The sequence below is a fragment of the Manacus candei genome, unplaced genomic scaffold (assembly GCF_025592945.1).
Source record: "Manacus candei isolate 608988 ecotype Guabito, Panama unplaced genomic scaffold, ASM2559294v1 h1tg000175l, whole genome shotgun sequence".
In the NCBI taxonomy this organism is placed as follows: domain Eukaryota; kingdom Metazoa; phylum Chordata; class Aves; order Passeriformes; family Pipridae; genus Manacus; species Manacus candei.
The window spans coordinates 1-17,227 of NW_026138223.1; the positions used below are offsets into that span (position 1 = coordinate 1).

The 17,227-nt window shown below is 63.0% G+C and overlaps 1 protein-coding gene across 1 annotated transcript; it reads left to right on the plus strand.

The window, feature by feature from the left end:
- Positions 1-3: 3 nt before the first annotated feature.
- On the plus strand, positions 4-17,018 carry LOC127463844 (1-phosphatidylinositol 4,5-bisphosphate phosphodiesterase beta-3-like; the record flags this gene model as incomplete). The annotated part of the gene is made up of 24 exons (XM_051773761.1): positions 4-72; positions 1,488-1,588; positions 2,081-2,247; positions 2,878-3,024; positions 3,779-3,936; positions 4,656-4,738; positions 5,469-5,553; positions 6,031-6,139; positions 6,651-6,725; positions 7,243-7,313; positions 8,104-8,200; positions 8,671-8,755; positions 9,085-9,209; positions 9,629-9,783; positions 11,026-11,187; positions 12,438-12,537; positions 13,273-13,377; positions 14,107-14,198; positions 14,466-14,508; positions 14,764-14,895; positions 14,995-15,030; positions 15,555-15,687; positions 16,443-16,524; positions 16,920-17,018. Coding segments are annotated over 24 exons (2,511 nt in total), but the record flags the coding sequence as incomplete, so codon positions are not given.
- Between the last annotated feature and the right edge of the window lie 209 nt (positions 17,019-17,227).

The window sequence follows — 17,227 nt, forward strand, 5'->3', positions numbered from 1 at the left end:
CTGAAGATGTTCTCGGCCGACAAGAAGCGGGTGGAGACGGCGCTGGAGTCGTGTGGCCTCAGCTGCACCCGGGTACGGCCCCCAAAAATTGGGGACCCCCCCGAAAAAATTGGGGACCCCCCCAAAAAAAAATCAGGGACCCCCCAAAAAAAATCAGGGACACCCCCAAAAAAATCGGGGACCCCCCAAAAAAAATTGGGGACCCCCCCAAAAATCAGGGACCCCCCAAAAAAATCAGGGACCTCCCAAAAAAATTGGGGACCACCCCCAAAAAAAATCGGGGACCCCCCGAAAAAATCAGGGACACCCCCCCAAAAATCAGGGACCCCTAAAAAAAATCAGGGACCTCCCCAAAAAAATTTGGGACCACCCCCAAAAAAAATTGGGGACCCTCCAAAAAAATCAGGGACATCCCCCAAAAAAATTGGGAACCTCCCCAAAAAATTGGGGACCCCCCAAAAAAATCAGGGACCTCCCAAAAAATTGGGGACCCCTCCCCAAAAAAATTGGGGATCCCCCCCAAAAAAATCGAGGACTCCCCCGAAAAATCAGGGACCTCCCCAAAAAATCGGGGACCCCCAAAAAAATCAGGGACACCCCCCAAAAAATCGGGGACCCCCAAAAAAATCAGGGACCTCCCCAGAAAATCGGGAACCTCCCCAAAAAATCGGGGACCCTCCAAAAAAATCAGGGACACCCCCCCAAAAACTGGGGACCCCTAAAAAAAATCAGGGACCCCTAAAAAAAATCAGGGACCTCCCCAAAAAAATCGGGGACCTCCCCAAAAAATTGGGGACCCCTTCCAAAAAAAATCGGGGACACCCCAAAAAAATCAGGGACACCCCCCAAAAAATTGGGGACCCCTCCCAAAACAAAATCGAGGACCCCTCAAAATATTGGGATTCCCCCCCAAAAAAATCGGGGACCCCCCAAAAAAATCAGGGACCCCCCCAAAAAATCAGGGACCTCCCCAAAAAATCGGGGACCCCTCCCAAAAAAAATCGGAGACCCCCCAGAAAAATCAGGGACACCCCCCCAAAAATCAGGGACCCCCCAAAAAAAAGCGGGGACCCCCTGAAAAAAAATTGGGGACCCCTCCTGAAAATAGGGGACCCCCCCAAAAAAATTGGGGATCCCCCCAAAAAATTGGGGACGCCCCCAAAGTTCACCCCCAGTTTTAGGGTTCACCCCTATTTTTAGGGTTCACCCCCAATTTTAGAGTTCACCCCCATTTTTTAGGGTTCCCCCCCATTTTTTTAGGGTCTCTCCCACTTTTAGGGTTCCCCCCATTTTTAGGGTCCCCTCATTTTTTCGGGCCCATTTTTTGGGGGGTGGTTCCCCATTCCTGGATCTCCTCTCCCCCCTCATCCCCTCCCGGATCTCCTCCCCCCCCTGAGGTTTTTGGGGTGTTCCTGAGCAGATTTGGGGTTCTGGGGGGGGGTCCCGGGGGTGCTGAGGGCCCCCCCCGAGCTTTTGGGGTCGCCCAGGGCGAGGCCATTGCCCCCGAACTGTTCCCCCTGGACACCTTCCGGCGCTTCCTGAGCAAACTGTGCCTGAGGCCCGACCTGGACAAGATCCTGCTCGAGATGTGAGACCCCAAAAACGGGGGCCCGGGGGGGTTTGGGGGGGCCTGGGGGGGTTTGGGGTCACCCTGAGGGGGTTTGGGGTCACTTTGAGGGGGTTTCGGGGCACCCTGAGGGGGTTTGGGGTCACTCTGAAGAGGTTTAGGGTCACCCTGAGGGGGTTTGGGGTGTCCTGAGGGGGTTTGGGGTCACCCTGAGGGGGTTTGGGGTCACCCTGAGGGGGTTTGGGGGGGCCTGGGGGGGTTTGGGGTCACCCTGAGGGGTTTGGGGACACCTTGAGGGGTTTGGGGGCACCCTGAGAGGTTTGGGGTGTCCTGAGGGGGTTTGGGGTCACCCTGAGGGGGTTTGGGGTCACCCTGAGGGAATTTGGGGGCACCTCAGGATTTTTTTGGGGTGCCTTGACCCCCATTCCCAGCGGGGCGGCCGGGAAGCCCCCCAGGGTGGGTTTTTGGGGCAGTTTTGGGGCAGTTTTGGGATCTCCTGACCCCGTTTCCCAGCGGGGCCGCAGGGAAGCCCTACGTGAGCCGGGAGCAGCTGCGGGAGTTCGTGAACAGTCGGCAGAGGGACCCCCGGCTGAACGAGGTCCTGTTCCCCCCCCTGAGCCCCGAGCAGGCCCAGGCCCTCATCGAGCGCTACGAGCCCAACCAGACCTTCAGGGACAGGGGTGCGGCTCTTGGGGGCTTTGGGGGGTCCTAAGGGGGGTTTGGGGGGTCCTCAGGGGGGCTTGGGGGGTTCTTGGGGGGGTTTGGGGGGTCCTCAGGGGGGTTTGGGGGGTCCTAAGGGGGGCTTGGGGGGTCCTCAAGGGGGTTTGGGGGGTTCTTGGGAGGGTTTTGGGAGGTTACAGAGGAGGTTTGGGGGGTTCTTGAGGGGGACTGGGGGTGATTTTGGGGATGTTTTGGGGGTGATTTTTGGGGTGTTTTTGGGGTGATTTTGGGGTCCCCAGGCCAGCTGTCCATGGAGGGGTTTTGGGGGTGTTTTGGGGGTGGTTTTGGGGTGATTTTGGGGTGATTTTGGGGGTGGTTTTGGGGTGATTTTGGGGTGTTTTGGGGGTGTTTTGGGGGTGTTTTTGGGGGTGATTTTGGGGTGATTTTGGGGGTGGTTTTGGGGTGATTTTGGGGTGTTTTTGGGGTCTCCAGGCCAGCTGTCCATGGAAGGGTTCTGGGGTGTTTTTAGGGTTATTTTGGGGTAATTTTAGGTGTTTTTGGGGTCCCCAGGCCAGCTGTCCATGGAGGGGTTCTGGGGGTGATTTTGGGGTGATTTTGGGGTAATTTGGGGTGTTTTTTGGGGTCCCCAGGCCAGCTGTCCATGGAGGGGTTCTCCCGGTTCCTGGGGGGGGACGAGAACAGCATCGTCCCCCCCGAGACGCTGGGGCTGCACCAGGACATGACCCAGCCCCTGTCCAGCTACTTCATCAACTCCTCCCACAACACCTACCTGACAGGTACCCCCAAACTGCACCCCAAAATACCCCAAAAACTGCCCCCCAAAATACCCCAAAAACTGCCCCCCAAAATACCCCAAAACCCCCCAAAACCTGCACCCCAAAATACCCCAAAACCCCCCAAACTGCCCCCCAAAATACCCCAATACCCCCAAAAACTGCCCCCCAAAATACCCCAATACCCCCAAAACCTGCACCCTAAAATACCTCAAACCCCCCCAAAACTGCCCCCCAAAATACCCCAATACCCTCCAAACTGCCCCCCAAAATACCCCAAAACCCCCCAAAACTGCACCCCAAAATGCTCCTGAACCCCAAAATATCCCGAGACCCCAAAACCGCGCCCCGACTTCACCAACAAATATCCCAGAACCCCCCCAAAAAATCCTTTTTGGGATCCCCTGCTGGGTGGAGATGGACTGGGGGGGTCCCTGGGTTTGGGGTCTGTGGGTTATGGGGTATTTTTGGGGTCCCAGCGGGGCAGCTGGCGGGCCCCTCGTCGGTGGAGATGTTCCTGGGTGTCCCAGGGGTTCAGAGCAGGGTTTTTGGGGCTGATTTGGGGTGTTTTTGGGGTCCCAGCGGGGCAGCTGGCGGGCCCCTCGTCGGTGGAGATGTCCCAGGGTTTGGGATCTGTGGGTTATGGGGTGTTTTTGGGGTCCCAGCGGGGCAGCTGGCGGGCCCCTCGTCGGTGGAGATGTACTGGGGTGTCCCAGGGGTTCAGAGCAGGGTTCTTGGGGTGTTTTTGGGGTCCCAGCGGGGCAGCTGGCGGGCCCCTCGTCGGTGGAGATGTACCGGCAGGTTCTGCTCAGCGGCTGCCGCTGCATCGAACTCGACTGCTGGAAGGGGAGACCCCCCGAGGAGGAGCCTTTCATCACCCACGGCTTCACCATGACCACCGAGATCCCCTTCAGGGTGAGCCCCCAAAACCCCCCCGGCACCCCAAAACTGACCCCAAAGCGCCCTGAGCCCACAGAACCCACCCAGACCCCACAGAACCCCCAAATCCCAACCCCCTCTAGTTTCACCATGACCACCGAGATCCCCTTCAGGGTGAGCCCCCAAAACCCCCCTGGCACCCCAAAACTGACCCCAAAGTGCCCTGGCCCCCTGGAACCAACCCAGACCCCACAGAGCCCCCAAATCCCAGAGAACCCCCCCAGCCCTTCATCACCCACGGCTTCACCATGACCACCGAGATCCCCTTCAGGGTGAGCCCCCCAAAACCCCCCTGGCACCCCAAAACCGACCCCGAAGTGCCCAAACCCCACAGAACCCACCCAGACCCCCCTCCCCAGGACCCCCAAACCCCAGCCCCCCCCAGGTTCACCGTGCCCCTCCTTCCCCTGGTTTTGGGGTCCCTCCCCACCCCGGTTTTGGGGTCTCCCTGGCCCTGTTTTGGGGCCTCTCCTGACCCCGATTTTGGGCATCCCCTGACCTGGTTTTGGGGTCTCCTTGACCCAGTTTTAGGGCCCCCCCAGCCCAGATTTGGGGTCTCTTTGACCCAGTTTTGGGGTCTCCCCCCCCTCAGATTCGGAGCCCCTCCTGACCCCGTTTTTGGGGTCTCCCTGGCCCTGTTTTGGGGCCTCTCCTGACCCCACATTTGGGGTCCCTGAGCGGTTTTTGGGGGGCAGGAGGTGATCGAGGCCATCGCCGAAAGCGCCTTCAAGACGTCGCCGTTCCCGGTGATTTTGTCCTTCGAGAACCACGTGGACTCGTGAGTCCCCAAACCTGGGGGGCCCCAAACCCCCTGGGACCCCAAAACCCCCCTCTGGGACCCCAACCCCCCCCTGGGGACCCCAAAACCCCCCCTGGGCTCACCCCAAACCTGGGGGGCCCCAAACCCCCTGGGACCCCAAAACACCCCAGGGACCCCAACTCCCCCCCCGGGACCCCAACCCCCCCCTGGGGACCCCAAAACCCCCCCTGGGCTCACCCCAAACCCTGCTGGGGACCCCAAACCCCCTGGGACCCCCAAAACCCCCCAGGGACCCCAAAACCCCACCTGGGACCTCAAAACCCCCCTGGGCTGACCCCAAACCCCACTGGGGGACCCCAAAACCAAGGGTGGGACCCCAAAACCTTCTGGGAACCCTCCAATGAGGGGAACCCCAAAATCCCCCTGGGGGACCTCAAAACTCGGGGTTTTCTGGGGTGGTTTTGGGGTGTTTTTGGGGTGATTTGAGGTCCCCAGGCCAACTGTCCACAGAGGGGTTCTGGGGGTGGTTTTGGGGTAATTTTGGGGTGTTTTGGGGGTGTTTTTGGGGTGGTTTTGGGGTGATTTGGGGTCCCCAGGCCGGATGTCCACGGACGGGTTCTGGGGGTGTTTTTGGGGTGGTTTTTTGGATGGTTTGGGCATGTTTTTGGGGTGATGTGGGGGCCCTAAAGCTGGGGAGGGTCGGTGGGGTTTTGGGGGACCCCCCAGCACCCCAAAATTGTCCCCCCAGGGCGAAGCAGCAGGCGAAAATGGCCGAGTACTGCAGGAGCATCTTCGGGCCGGCGCTGCTGACGGAGCCCCTGGACAAGTACCCGGTGGGGCTGGGGGGCAAATTTGGGGGGCTGAGGGGGGTTCAGGGGGGCTGGGGGGGCTTTAGGGGTATGAGGGGGGCTGGGAGGGGGGTTGGGAGTGATTTTAGGGGGGTTAGGAGGGGTGTTGGGGAGCTGGGAGGGGGAGTTTTGGGGGGTGGTGCTGCTGATTGAGCCCCTCGAGAAGCCTCCGGGGGGGTCGGGGGGGTGAATTTGGGGGTCCCGGGAGGGGTTTGGGGGGCCTGGGGGGGGCTTTGAGGGTCCGAGGGGGGTGGGAGGGCAGTTTTGGGGGGGCTGGGAGGGGATTTGGGGGGGCTGGGCATTGTTTTTGGGGAGGTTTGGGGGGAGCAAGAGGGACTCGGGGGGGGTCCTGGGGGGGCTCGGAGGGGTTTGGGGGGGCACGGGGGGGTTTGGGGGTTCAGGGGGGACGGTTTGGGGGTAGTGGTGGGTTTGGGGACCCCCCCCCTGATTTTTGGGGTGCAGCTGGAGCCGGGGGTGCCCCTGCCCAGCCCCCAGGACCTGCTGGGCCGGATCCTCATCAAGAACAAGAAGCGGCGCCCGAGGGGGGACCCCCCGCGCCCCAAAACCAATGGTACCCCCAAAAACAGCCCCAAAAACACCCCCCCAAACACCCCCTGAACCCCCCAAACACCCCCCGCGCCCCAAAACCAACGGTACCCCCAAAAACACCCCCAAAAACACCCCCCCAAACACCCCCTGAACCCCCCAAACACCCCCCGCGCCCCAAAACCAACGGTACCCCAAAAACACCCCCAAAAACACCCCCCCAAACACCCCCTGAACCCCCCAAACACCCCCCCAAACACCCCCCGTGCCCCAACACACCCCCCCAAACACCCACCCGCCCCCAAAACCAACGGCACCCCAAAAATCACCCCCCCAAACCCCCCCCAAAACACTCCCAACCCCCCCCGTGCCCCAGAACCAGCGGTACCCCAAAAACACCCTGACCCCCCCCAGCTGTGTTTTGGGGTCCCCCCTGACCTCCCTTTCCCCCCTCGTGTTTTGGGGACCCCCCCAATAGGGGTTTTGGGGCCCCCCCCGTGTTTTGGGGTCCCCCCTGACCCCCCTTTCCCCCCCAGGCCCCCCCGAGCTGGGGGTCCCCAACGGGGAGGATCGGGGGGGGCCCCGCCTGGGGGAGCCCCGAAAGTCCCTCGGTGAGTTTGGGGGGGAATTTGGGGGGGCCCGGGGGGGATTTTGGGGTCCCAGGGGTGGATTTTGGGCTCCCAGTGTGATTTTGGGATCCTGGGGGGGATTTTGGGGTCTCGGGGCGGGGGGGGGGGTTCAGATCCCGGGGGGCATTTTGGGGTTCCAGGAGTGATTTTGGGCTTCCAGGAGGGATTTTGGGGTCCTGGGGGTGATTTTGGGGTCCCGGGGGGGTTTTGGGGTTCCAGGAGTGATTTGGGGCTTCCAGGAGGGATTTTGGGGTCCTGGGGGTGATTTTGGGGTCCTGGGGGTGATTTTGGGGTCCCGGGGGGGTTTTGGGGTCCCAGGAGGGATTCTGGGGTCCCAGGAGGGATTTTGGGGTCCTGGGGTTGATTTTGGGGTCCCAGGAGGGATTTTGAGCTCCTGGGGGGATTTTGGTGTCCTGGGGATGATTTTGGGCTCCCAGGAGTGATTTTGGGGTCCTGGGGGTGATTTTGGGGTCCCGGGGGGGTTTTGGGGCCCCCCCAGAGCGCGAGGCCGACAGTGAGGAGGAGGAGGACGAGGAGCCCCCCGAGATGAAGAAGCCGACGACGGACGAGGTTTGGGGGGTCCCCGAGGAGGTTTTGGGGGGGGTTTGGGGTCCCACTCGGGTGTTTTCTTGGGGTCCTTGGGTGGGTTTTTGGGGGTCCCCGTGGGATTTGGGGTCTCCAGGAGGTGGTTTTGGGGTGCAGGGAGGTCACGGCCCCCGAGGAAGTGTCCGACCTGGGGGGCCCTGGGGGGGGTTTTGGGGTCCCTGGTTGGGTTTTGGGGTTTTTTGGGGTCCCTGGGTGGGTTTTTTTTGGGGTCCCTGGGTGGGTTTTGGGGTTCCTGGTTGGGATTTTTGGGATCTCTGGGTGTGTTTGGGGTGATTTTGGGATCCCTGGGTGGTTTTTTTGGGGGGGGTCCCTGGGTGTGTTTCGGGGCTTTTTGGGGTCCCTGGGTGGGTTTTCTTGGGGTCCCTGTGGTTTTTGGGGTCCCCGGGTGGGTTTTTTGGGATCTCTGTGGTTTTTGGGGTCCCTGGGTGGGTTTTTTGGGATCTATGTGGTTTTTGGGGTCCCTGGGTGTGTTTTGGGGTTTTTTGGGGGTCCCTGTGGTTTTTGGGGTCCCCAGCTGGGTTTTTTTGGGATCTCTGTGGTTTTTGGGGTCCCTGGGTGTGTTTTGGGGTTTTTTGGGGGTCCCTGTGGTTTTTGGGGTCCCCGGGTGGGTTTTTTGGGATCTCTGTGGTTTTTGGGGTCCCCAGCTGGGTTTTTTTGGGATCTCTGTGGTTTTTGGGATCCCTGGGTGTGTTTTGGGGTTTTTTTGGGGGTCCCTGTGGTTTCGGGGTGCCCAGGAGGTGGTTTTGGGGTGCAGGGCACGGCGAGCAGCGAGGTCACGGCCACGGAGGAAATGTCCAACCTGGTCACCTACATCGAACCCGTCAAGTTCAAATCCTTCCAGGTGGCCCAGAGTGAGTCAGGGGGGGAATTTGGGGGGGCCTGGTGGGAATTTGGGGGATTTTGGGGGGGTCCTGGCAGGAATTTGGGGGATTTTGGGGGGTCCTGGGGGGATTTTGAGATGGTTTGGGGAGCTCCTGGGCGTGTTTTTGGGTTTCTTGGGGGGTCTCAGGATGATTTTGGGCGGTCCCGGGGTGGTTTTTGGGGGTCCCGGGGTGATTTTGGGGTCCTGGGATGATTTTGGGGGTCCCGGGATGATTTGGGGTGTCCCGGGGTGGTTTTTGGGGGTCCCAGGGTGATTTTGGGGTCCTGGGATGATTTTGGGGGTCCCAGGACGATTTTGGGGTCCCAGGACGATTTTGGGTGTCCCGGGATGATTTTGGGGGTCCCGGGGTGATTTTGGGGGTCCCAGGATGATTTTGGGGGTCCCGGGGTGATTTGGGGTGATTTGGGGTGATTTTGGGGTGATTTTGGGCCCCCCCAGAGCGCAACAAGAGCTTCGAGATGTCGTCCTTCGTGGAGACCAAGGGGCTGGAGCAGCTCACCAAGAGCCCCCTCGAGTTCGTGGAGTATCCGACGCCCTGGGGGGGTCGGGGGGACCCCAGAATTTGGGGGGAACCCCCCTGGGAACCTCCCCCTGCCCCGGATAGGGGCGGGGGGGGCGGGGGGAGGAGTTCTGGGGGGCTCTGGGGGGGTGCAAGGGGGGGTTTGGGAGGGATTTGAGGGGGCCCAGGTGAGCTCGGGGGTGGGCCAGGGGCGGTTTGGGGTCTGTTTAGGGGGTCCAGCTGCTCCCAGGTGTACTTTGGGGTGGATCTGGGGGGTCCAGGCTCTCCCAGGTGCATTTTGGGGTGTTTTTGGGGGGTCCAGGCTCTCCCAGGTGGCCCTTGACCCGCTGCAGGTACAACAAGCGGCAGCTGAGCCGGGTTTACCCCAAGGGGACCCGCGTGGACTCCTCCAACTTCCACCCCCAGCTCTTCTGGAACGCAGGGGTGCACATGGCAGCCCTCAACTTCCAGAGCCTGGGTGAGAACTCACCTGGGACACGCCCCTGACACACCTGAACCACACCCTGCCCCGCCCCTGCCCCGTAACACACCTGGGACTCACCTGGGACTCACCTGGGACACACCTGGGGCTCACCTGGGACATACCTAGGACATACCTGGGACACACCCCCGACCCAAAACACACCTGGGACACACCTGAGCCCTGCCCCTGCCCCATAACACGCCCGTGTCACACGTGGGACTCACCTGACCCCCCCCAGCCCCTCCCTGACCCCCCCCTGCAGCTGAACCAGGGGCTGTTCGAGGCCAACGGGCCCCTCCCCCTGACCACACCCAGCCCCTCCCTGACCACACCCATTCCCTGACCGCACCCAGCCCCTCCCTGACCACACCCTGACCACACCCTGACCCCCCCTGACCCCCCGTGCCCCCCAGACGTGCCCCTGCAGCTGAACCAGGGGCTGTTCGAGGCCAACGGGCGCTCGGGGTTCCTCCTCAAACCGGAGCCGCTGCGGCGGCCGGACAAGGCCTTCGACCCCTTCGCCGAGGAGAGGCTGGACGGGATCGTGGCCAACACCCTGCTCGTGCAGGTGAGACCCCAAAACAGCCAGGGACCCCCAAAAACAGCCAGGGACCCCCAAAAACAGCCAGGGACCCCCAACACCCTGCTCGTGCAGGTGAGACCCCAAAAACGGCCCCAAAACCAGGCCCAAAACCAGCCAGGGACCCCCCAGGGAACCCCAACACCCTGCTCGTGCAGGTGAGACCCCAAAATGGCCCCAAAAACAGCCCCAAAACCAGACAGGGACCCCCAAAAACAGCCAGGGATCCCCAACCCCCTGCTCGTGCAGGTGAGACCCCAAAACAGCCAGGGACCCCCCAAAAACGGCCCCAAAAACAGCCAGGGACCCCCCAACCCCCTGCTCGTGCAGGTGAGACCCCAAAACAGCCCGGGACCTCCCAGGGACCCCTCAAACAAAGCCGGGCCCCCCCCCCCGAAGGACCCCGACACCGGTTTGGGGTCGTTCCCGGTTTTCGGGTCATTCCAGGTGCTCTCCGGGCAGTTCCCGGCCGAGCGCCGCTCCGGGGTCTATTTTGGGCTGTAATTCCCAGTTTTTGGGTGTCATTCCCAATTTTTGGGCTGTAATTCCCAGTTTTTGGCCCATTCCAGGTGCTCTCCAGGCAGTTCCTCTCAGATCACTACTCTGGGGTCTATTTTGGGCTGTAATTCCTGGTTTTTGGGCTGTAATTCCCGGTTTTTGGGCTGTAATTCCCAGTTTTTGGGCTGTAATTCCCAGTTTTTGGGCTGTAATTCCCAGTTTTTGGGCTGTAATTCCCGGTTTTTGGGCTGTAATTCCCAGTTTTTGGGCTGTAATTCCCAGTTTTTGGGCTGTAATTCCCAGTTTTTGGGCTGTAATTCCCGGTTTTTGGGCTGTAATTCCCAGTTTTTGGGCTGTAATTCCCAGTTTTTGGGTGTCATTCCCAGTTTTTGGGCTGTAATTCCCAGGTTTTGGGCTGTAATTCCCAGTTTTTGGGGTGTCATTCCCGGTTTTTGGCCCATTCCAGGTGCTCTCCGGGCAGTTCCTCTCCGATCGCCGCTCCGGGGTCTATTTTGGGGTCTCATTCCCAGTTTTTGGGGTGTCATTCCCGGTTTTTGGCCCATTCCAGGTGCTCTCCGGGCAGTTCCTCTCCGATCGCCGCTCCGGGGTCTATTTTGGGGTCTCATTCCCAGTTTTTGGGGTGTCATTCCCAGTTTTTGGGCTGTAATTCCCAGTTTTTGGGTGTCATTCCCAGTTTTTGGGGTGTCATTCCCAGTTTTTGGCCCATTCCAGGTGCTCTCCGGGCAGTTCCTCTCCGATCGCCGCTCCGGGGTCTACGTGGAGGTCGAGGTGTTCGGGCTCCCCGTGGACACCCGCAGAAGGTTCCGGACGCGGCCGAGCCAAGGGAACCCCTTCAACCCCGTCTGGGATGAGGGACCCCTCGTCCTGCCCAAGGTACGGGGGCACTGGGGGCACTGGGAGGGACTGGGAGGGACTGGGAGGGAATGGGAGAGGGTTGGGAGGGACTGGGAGAGGGTTGGGAGGGACTGGGGGACACTGGGACGCACTGGGAGGGACTGGGAGGGAATGGGAGCCATGGGATGGAACTGGGAGGGACTGGGAGCCATGGGATGGGACTGGGGGCACTGGGAGGGACTGGGATGGGACTGGGAGAGGATTGGGATGGGACTGGGAGGGACTGGGAGGGACTGGGAGAGGATTGGGAGGGACTGGGGGCACTGGGATGGGACTGGGAGGGACTGAACTGGTGTGTAACTGGTGTCACTGGTGCAGGTGGTGCTCCCCGCTCTGGGGGGTTATGGGGGGGTCCCAGGTGTGTTACTGGTCCCTTACTGGTGTAACTGGTCCTTACTGGTGCAGGTGGTGCTCCCCGCTCTGGGGGGGTTATGGGGGTGTGTAACTGGTCCCTTACTGGTGTAACTGGTCCTTACTGGTCCCAGGTGGTGCTCCCCGCTCTGGGGGGGCTATGGGGGTGTGTAACTGGTCCCTTACTGGTGTAACTGGTGTTACTGGTGCAGGTGGTGCTCCCCGCTCTGGGGGGGCTATGGGGGGTTATGGGGGTGTGTCACTGGTCCCTTACTGGTGTAACTGGTCCTTACTGGTGCAGGTGGTGCTCCCCGCCCTGGGGGGGTTATGGGGGTGTGTCACTGGTCCCTTACTGGTGTAACTGGTGTTACTGGTGCAGGTGGTGCTCCCCGCCCTGGGGGGGCTATGGGGGGCTATGGGGGTGTGTAACTGGTCCCTTACTGGTGTAACTGGTCCTTACTGGTGCAGGTGGTGCTCCCCGCCCTGGGGGGGCTATGGGGGTGTGTCACTGGTCCCTTACTGGTGTAACTGGTGTTACTGGTGCAGGTGGTGCTCCCCGCTCTGGGGGGGCTATGGGGGGTTATGGGGGTGTGTCACTGGTCCCTTACTGGTGTAACTGGTGTTACTGGTGCAGGTGGTGCTCCCCGCTCTGGGGGGGCTATGGGGGTGTGTCACTGGTCCCTTACTGGTGTAACTGGTGTTACTGGTGCAGGTGGTGCTCCCCGCCCTGGGGGGGCTATGGGGGGCTATGGGGGTGTGTCACTGGTCCCTTACTGGTGTAACTGGTGTTACTGGTGCAGGTGGTGCTCCCCGCTCTGGGGGGGCTATGGGGGTGTGTCACTGGTCCCTTACTGGTGTAACTGGTGTTACTGGTGCAGGTGGTGCTCCCCGCCCTGGCCTCCCTGCGCGTGGCCGCCTACGAGGAGGGGGGGCGGCTGCTGGGCCAGCGGGTGCTGCCCGTGGCCTCCCTGCGCTCGGGTGAGGGGGGCCTGGGGGTCCCTGAAGGGTCCTGGGGGGTCCCGAGGGGCCTTGGGGGGGTCCTGGAGGGCTCTTGGGGGTTTCTGAGGGATTTTGGGGGTTCCTTGGGGTCTTCTGGGGGGTCCTGGGGCAGCAGGTGCTCCCTGCGCTCGGGTGAGGGGGCCTGGGGGGCCCGGGGGGTTCTGGGGGTCCCTGAGGGGTCCTGGGGGGTCCCGAGGGGCTTTGGGGGGGTTCTGGGGGTCCCTGAGGGGTCCTGAGGGATTTTGGGGGGTCCTGGGGCAGCTCCCTGCGCTCAGGGGAAGGGGGTCTGGGGGGGTCTTTTGGGGGGTCCGAGGGATTTTTGGGGGGTCCTGGGCGGTCCTTGGGGTCTTTTGGGGGGGTCCCTGAAGGGTCCAGGGGGGTCCTGGGGGGTCCTTGGGCTGGTTCTTGGGGCAGAGGGAGGGTCCCTGGGGGGGTCCCTGGGGGGGTCCCTGGGGGGGTCCTTGGGGACCCCCTGAGATGTCGCCCCAATCCCGGGGGGTTCCTCCATTCCCAAGGGGGGTCCCCCAATTTTTGGGGTGCCCCCCCCAGGGTACCACGATGTGCCCCCCCCATCCCCTCTGCCCATTCCTGGGGTCTCTTTGGGGAGTTCCCCCATTCCCAGGGGGATTCCCCCGTTCCAGGGGGGTTCCCCCGTTCCAGAGGGGGGTTCCCCCATTCCGGGGGGGTCCCCAATTTTTGGGGTGCCCCCCCCAGGGTACCACTACGTGCCCCTGAGGAACGAGAGCAACCAGCCCCTGCTGCTGCCGGCGCTGCTGCTGCTCACCCAGGCCAGCGACCACGTCCCCCACGGCCACCAGGGTACGGGGGCACCCCAAAACCCCCCCGGCACCCCAGAACCCCCCCGCAACCCGGGGAGACCCCAAAAACCCGGAGGGACCCCGAAAACCCGGGGGGTCCTCAAAAACCTGGGGGGAGGGGGATGAAAACCCACTGGGGGGGCTCTAAAACGAGGCAGGGACCCCAAAACACGAGGGGGGACCCTAAAACCGTCCCGGAACCCCAAAACCCTCCTGGAAACTGGGGAGACCCCAAAAACCCGGGGAGACCTCAAAAACTTGGAGGGACCCCGAAAACCTGGGGGGAGGGGGATGAAAACCCACTGGGGGGGCTCCAAAACCAGGGAGGGACCCCAAAACACGAGAGGGGACCCCAAAACCGCCCCGGCACCCCAAAACCCTCCTGGAAACTGGAGAGACCCCAGAAACCTGGAGGGACCCCAAAAACCTGGGGGGAGGGGGATGAAAACCCACAAGGGGGACTCTAAAACCAATTTTGGGGGGGGTCCCACCCATTTTTAGGGATTTCCACCCCCAATTTTGAGGGGTCCCACCCATTTTTAGGGGGGTTCCCCCAATTTTGGGGGGGTCCCATCCCTGTCTCTCGTTCCTCCTCTCTCTCCTATTTTAGTGGGGGGGTGTCTCTTGTTTTTGGGGGGGTTTCTCCCCATTTTCGGGGGGAACCCCTCTCGCATTCGGGGGTCCCCCTGCCCCCCAGAACCCCCCCAAAATTTCGGGGACCCCCCCCCAGATTACGCTGAGGCCCTGAGCAACCCCATCCGCCACGTCAGCCTGCTGGACCAGCGCACCCGGCGCCTGGAGGCGCTTCTGGGGGACCCCGAGGTGGGTTTGGGGGGTCCCCAAAATCTGGGGGGGGCCTCGGGGTCTGGGGGGACCCTGGGGAGGGGTTTGGGGGGTCCTGAGGGGGATTTAGGGGGTCCCAGAGGGTTTTGGGGGGCCCTGAGTGAGCTGGATCCGGTGCCTGGAGGCACTTCTGGGGGACCCCGAGGTAGGTTGGGGGGGTCCCCAAAATCTGGGGGGGTCCTCGGGGTCTGGAGGGACCCTGGGGAGGGGTTTGGGGGGGTCCTGAGGGGGTTTGGGGGATCTGAGATGGTTTTGGGGGGCCCTGGTGGCGCTTTTGGGGGACCCCGAGGTGGGTTTGGGGGGGTCCCCAAAATCTGGGGGGGTCCTCGGGGGTCTGGGGGGGCCCTGGGGAGGGGTCTGGGGGAGTCCTGGAGGGTTCTGGGTGGTCCTGAAGGGTTTGGGACCGTCTGGGAGGGTCCCAGGTGGGTTTTGGGGGTTCCAGGTGGGTTTTGGGGGTTCCCAGGTGGGTTTTGGGGGGTCCCTGAGGTCCTCTGGGGGGCCCCCGATAATTTGGGGTCCCCTGACCCCCAATTTCTGCCCCCAGGACGCCCCCGAGAAGCCCCGGGAGAGCCCGGGGGGGGTCGCGGCTTTTGGGGGGTCCCGACCCCCCCCCCCGAGCCTCGGGCCCCTCCCCCCTCTGCAGACCCCCCCGGGCCCCCCCCCGTCACCAGCCCAGGTAAGGGAGGGGGGTCCCCCAAATTTTGGGGGGCGGTTAAAGGGGGGGGGAACCCCCAAATCCAGACGGGCCCCCCCTTATTTTGGGCTCCCCCCCCAGGGCAGCGCGACGACCTCATCGCCTCCGTCCTCACAGGTACCCGGGGGGGCACCCCAAAAACTGGGGGGGTCACTCAGGGGGTTTGGGGGTCCCAAGGGGGGGTTTGGGGGTTCCAAGGGGGGTTTGGGGGGTCCTAAGGGGGCTTGGGGGGCCCTGAGGGGGTCTGGGGGGTCTTTGAGGGGGTTTGGGGGGGCCCTGAGGGGGTTTGGGAGGGGTTTGGGAGAGGACCCCCCCAAGGGGGTTTTGGGGGGTCCTGAAGGGACACCCTGGGCTGGGTGTAACCCCCATTTTGGGGGGGGGGGGGTTTCGGGGGTCCCCCCAAATCCCACCGCCCCCTCCGAGTTTTGAGGACCCCCCCTTGACCCCCAAATCCCCCCCTGACCCCCCCAAATCCCCCCCTGAGCCCCCCCAAACTCCCCCCATTTCCCATCACGAGCTACCCCGGGCCGGGCGTAACCCCCATTTTGGGGGGGTTTTTTGGGGGTCCCTCAAATCCCACCGCCCCCCCCCGAGTTTTGGGGGGCCCCCCCCGGCCCGGGGTGATTTTTGGGGTCCCCCAGAGGTGTCCCCGGAGCCGCTGGAGCTGCTGAGGCAGCACCGGGGGTACCTGAAGCTGCTCAAGAGGCAGCGCCGGGACCTGGAGCGGCTCCGCAAGAAGCACCTCAAGAGGCTCCTGGCGCTGCACAAGAGCAGGTGGGACCCCAAAACCCGCCCCAAAAACCCACCCCAAAACCCGCCCCAAAACGTGGGGGGGACTCCCCGATCTGGGGGAGCGCGAGGACCCCAAAAAACCCCACGGGGAACCCCCCAAAATCGACCCCGGGGGGGATAAAGGGGAGGGAGGAGACCCCAAAATGACCCTGAGGGACCCTAAAATGACCCCGAGGGACCCCAAAGTGACCCTGAGGGACCCCAAAACCCACCCCAAAACCCGCCCCAAAACGTGGAGGGGACCCCCCGATCTGGGGGAGCGCGAGGACCCCAAAAAACCCCACGGGGAACCCCCCAAAATCGACCCCGGGGGGGTAAAACTGCTCTGGGCGAGCGGGAGGGGGGAAGGCCCCAAAATGACCCTGAGGGACCCCAAAACCCGCCCCAAAGCCTTGGGGGGGACCCCCAAAATCTGGAGGAGTGGGAGGACCCCAAAAACCCCCACAGGGAACCCCCCAAAATCGACCCCGGGGGGGGTGAAGGTGCTGCGGGGGAGCGGGAAAAGGGAGGGGGGAGACCCCAAAGTGACCCTGAGGGACCCCAAAGTGACCCTGAGGGACCCCAAAACTGACCCCAAGACAATGGGGAGGGACCCCCAGATCTAGAGGAGACCCAAAATCTGGAGGAACCCCCCAAAAAAGGGTACACCAAAAATTGGCTCAGGGGGGTCCCTGGTTTTGGGTTTGGGGGGTCCCTGATTTTGGGGGGGTCCCTGATTTTGGGGTGTCCCCCCCCAGGGGGGGCGCGGAGGGGGCGGGGCCGCTGCGGGAGGAGCAACAACGGGCGGAACTGGGACGGCGGCGGGAGCACGTGCGGCAGGTACTGGGAGCACTGGGAGGGACTGGGAGGGACTGGGGGGGCACTGGGAGGGACTGGGGGGGCACTGGGGGGGCACTGGGAGCACGTGCGGCAGGTACTGGGAGCACTGGGAGGGACTGGGAGGAACTGGGGGGGCACTGGGAGGGCACTGGGAGGGCACTGGGAGCACGTGTGGCAGGTACTGGGAGCACTGGGACACTGGGAGAGGACTGGGAGCACTGGGAGGGACTGGACAAACTGGTCCTTACTGGCCCGTTCCAGCCCGTACTGGCCCTTACTGGTCCATTGTGGTCTGCACTGGTCCGTTCTGGCCTGTGCTGGTCCTTACTGGTCCGTACTGGTCTGTACTGGCCCGTACTGGTCCTTACTGGTCCGTACTGGTCCGTACTGGGCAGGCCCAGCAGCGGCTGCAGGAGGTGGCTCTGGAGGCTCAGGCGGCGCAGATCAAACGGCTGCGCCAGACCAGTGAGAGGTACTGGGGGCACTGGGAGCACTGGGAGGGGACTGGGGGGGCACTGGGAGCACTGGGAGGGGACTGGGGGGGGCACTTGGAGCACTGGGAGGGGCTGGGGGGGCACTGGGAGCACTGGGAGGGCTGGGGGGGGCACTGGGAGCACTGGGAGGGGGCACTGGGAGCACTGGGAGCACTGGGAGGGGCTGGGGGGGGCACTGGGAGCACTGGGAGGGGGCAGTGGGAGGGGGA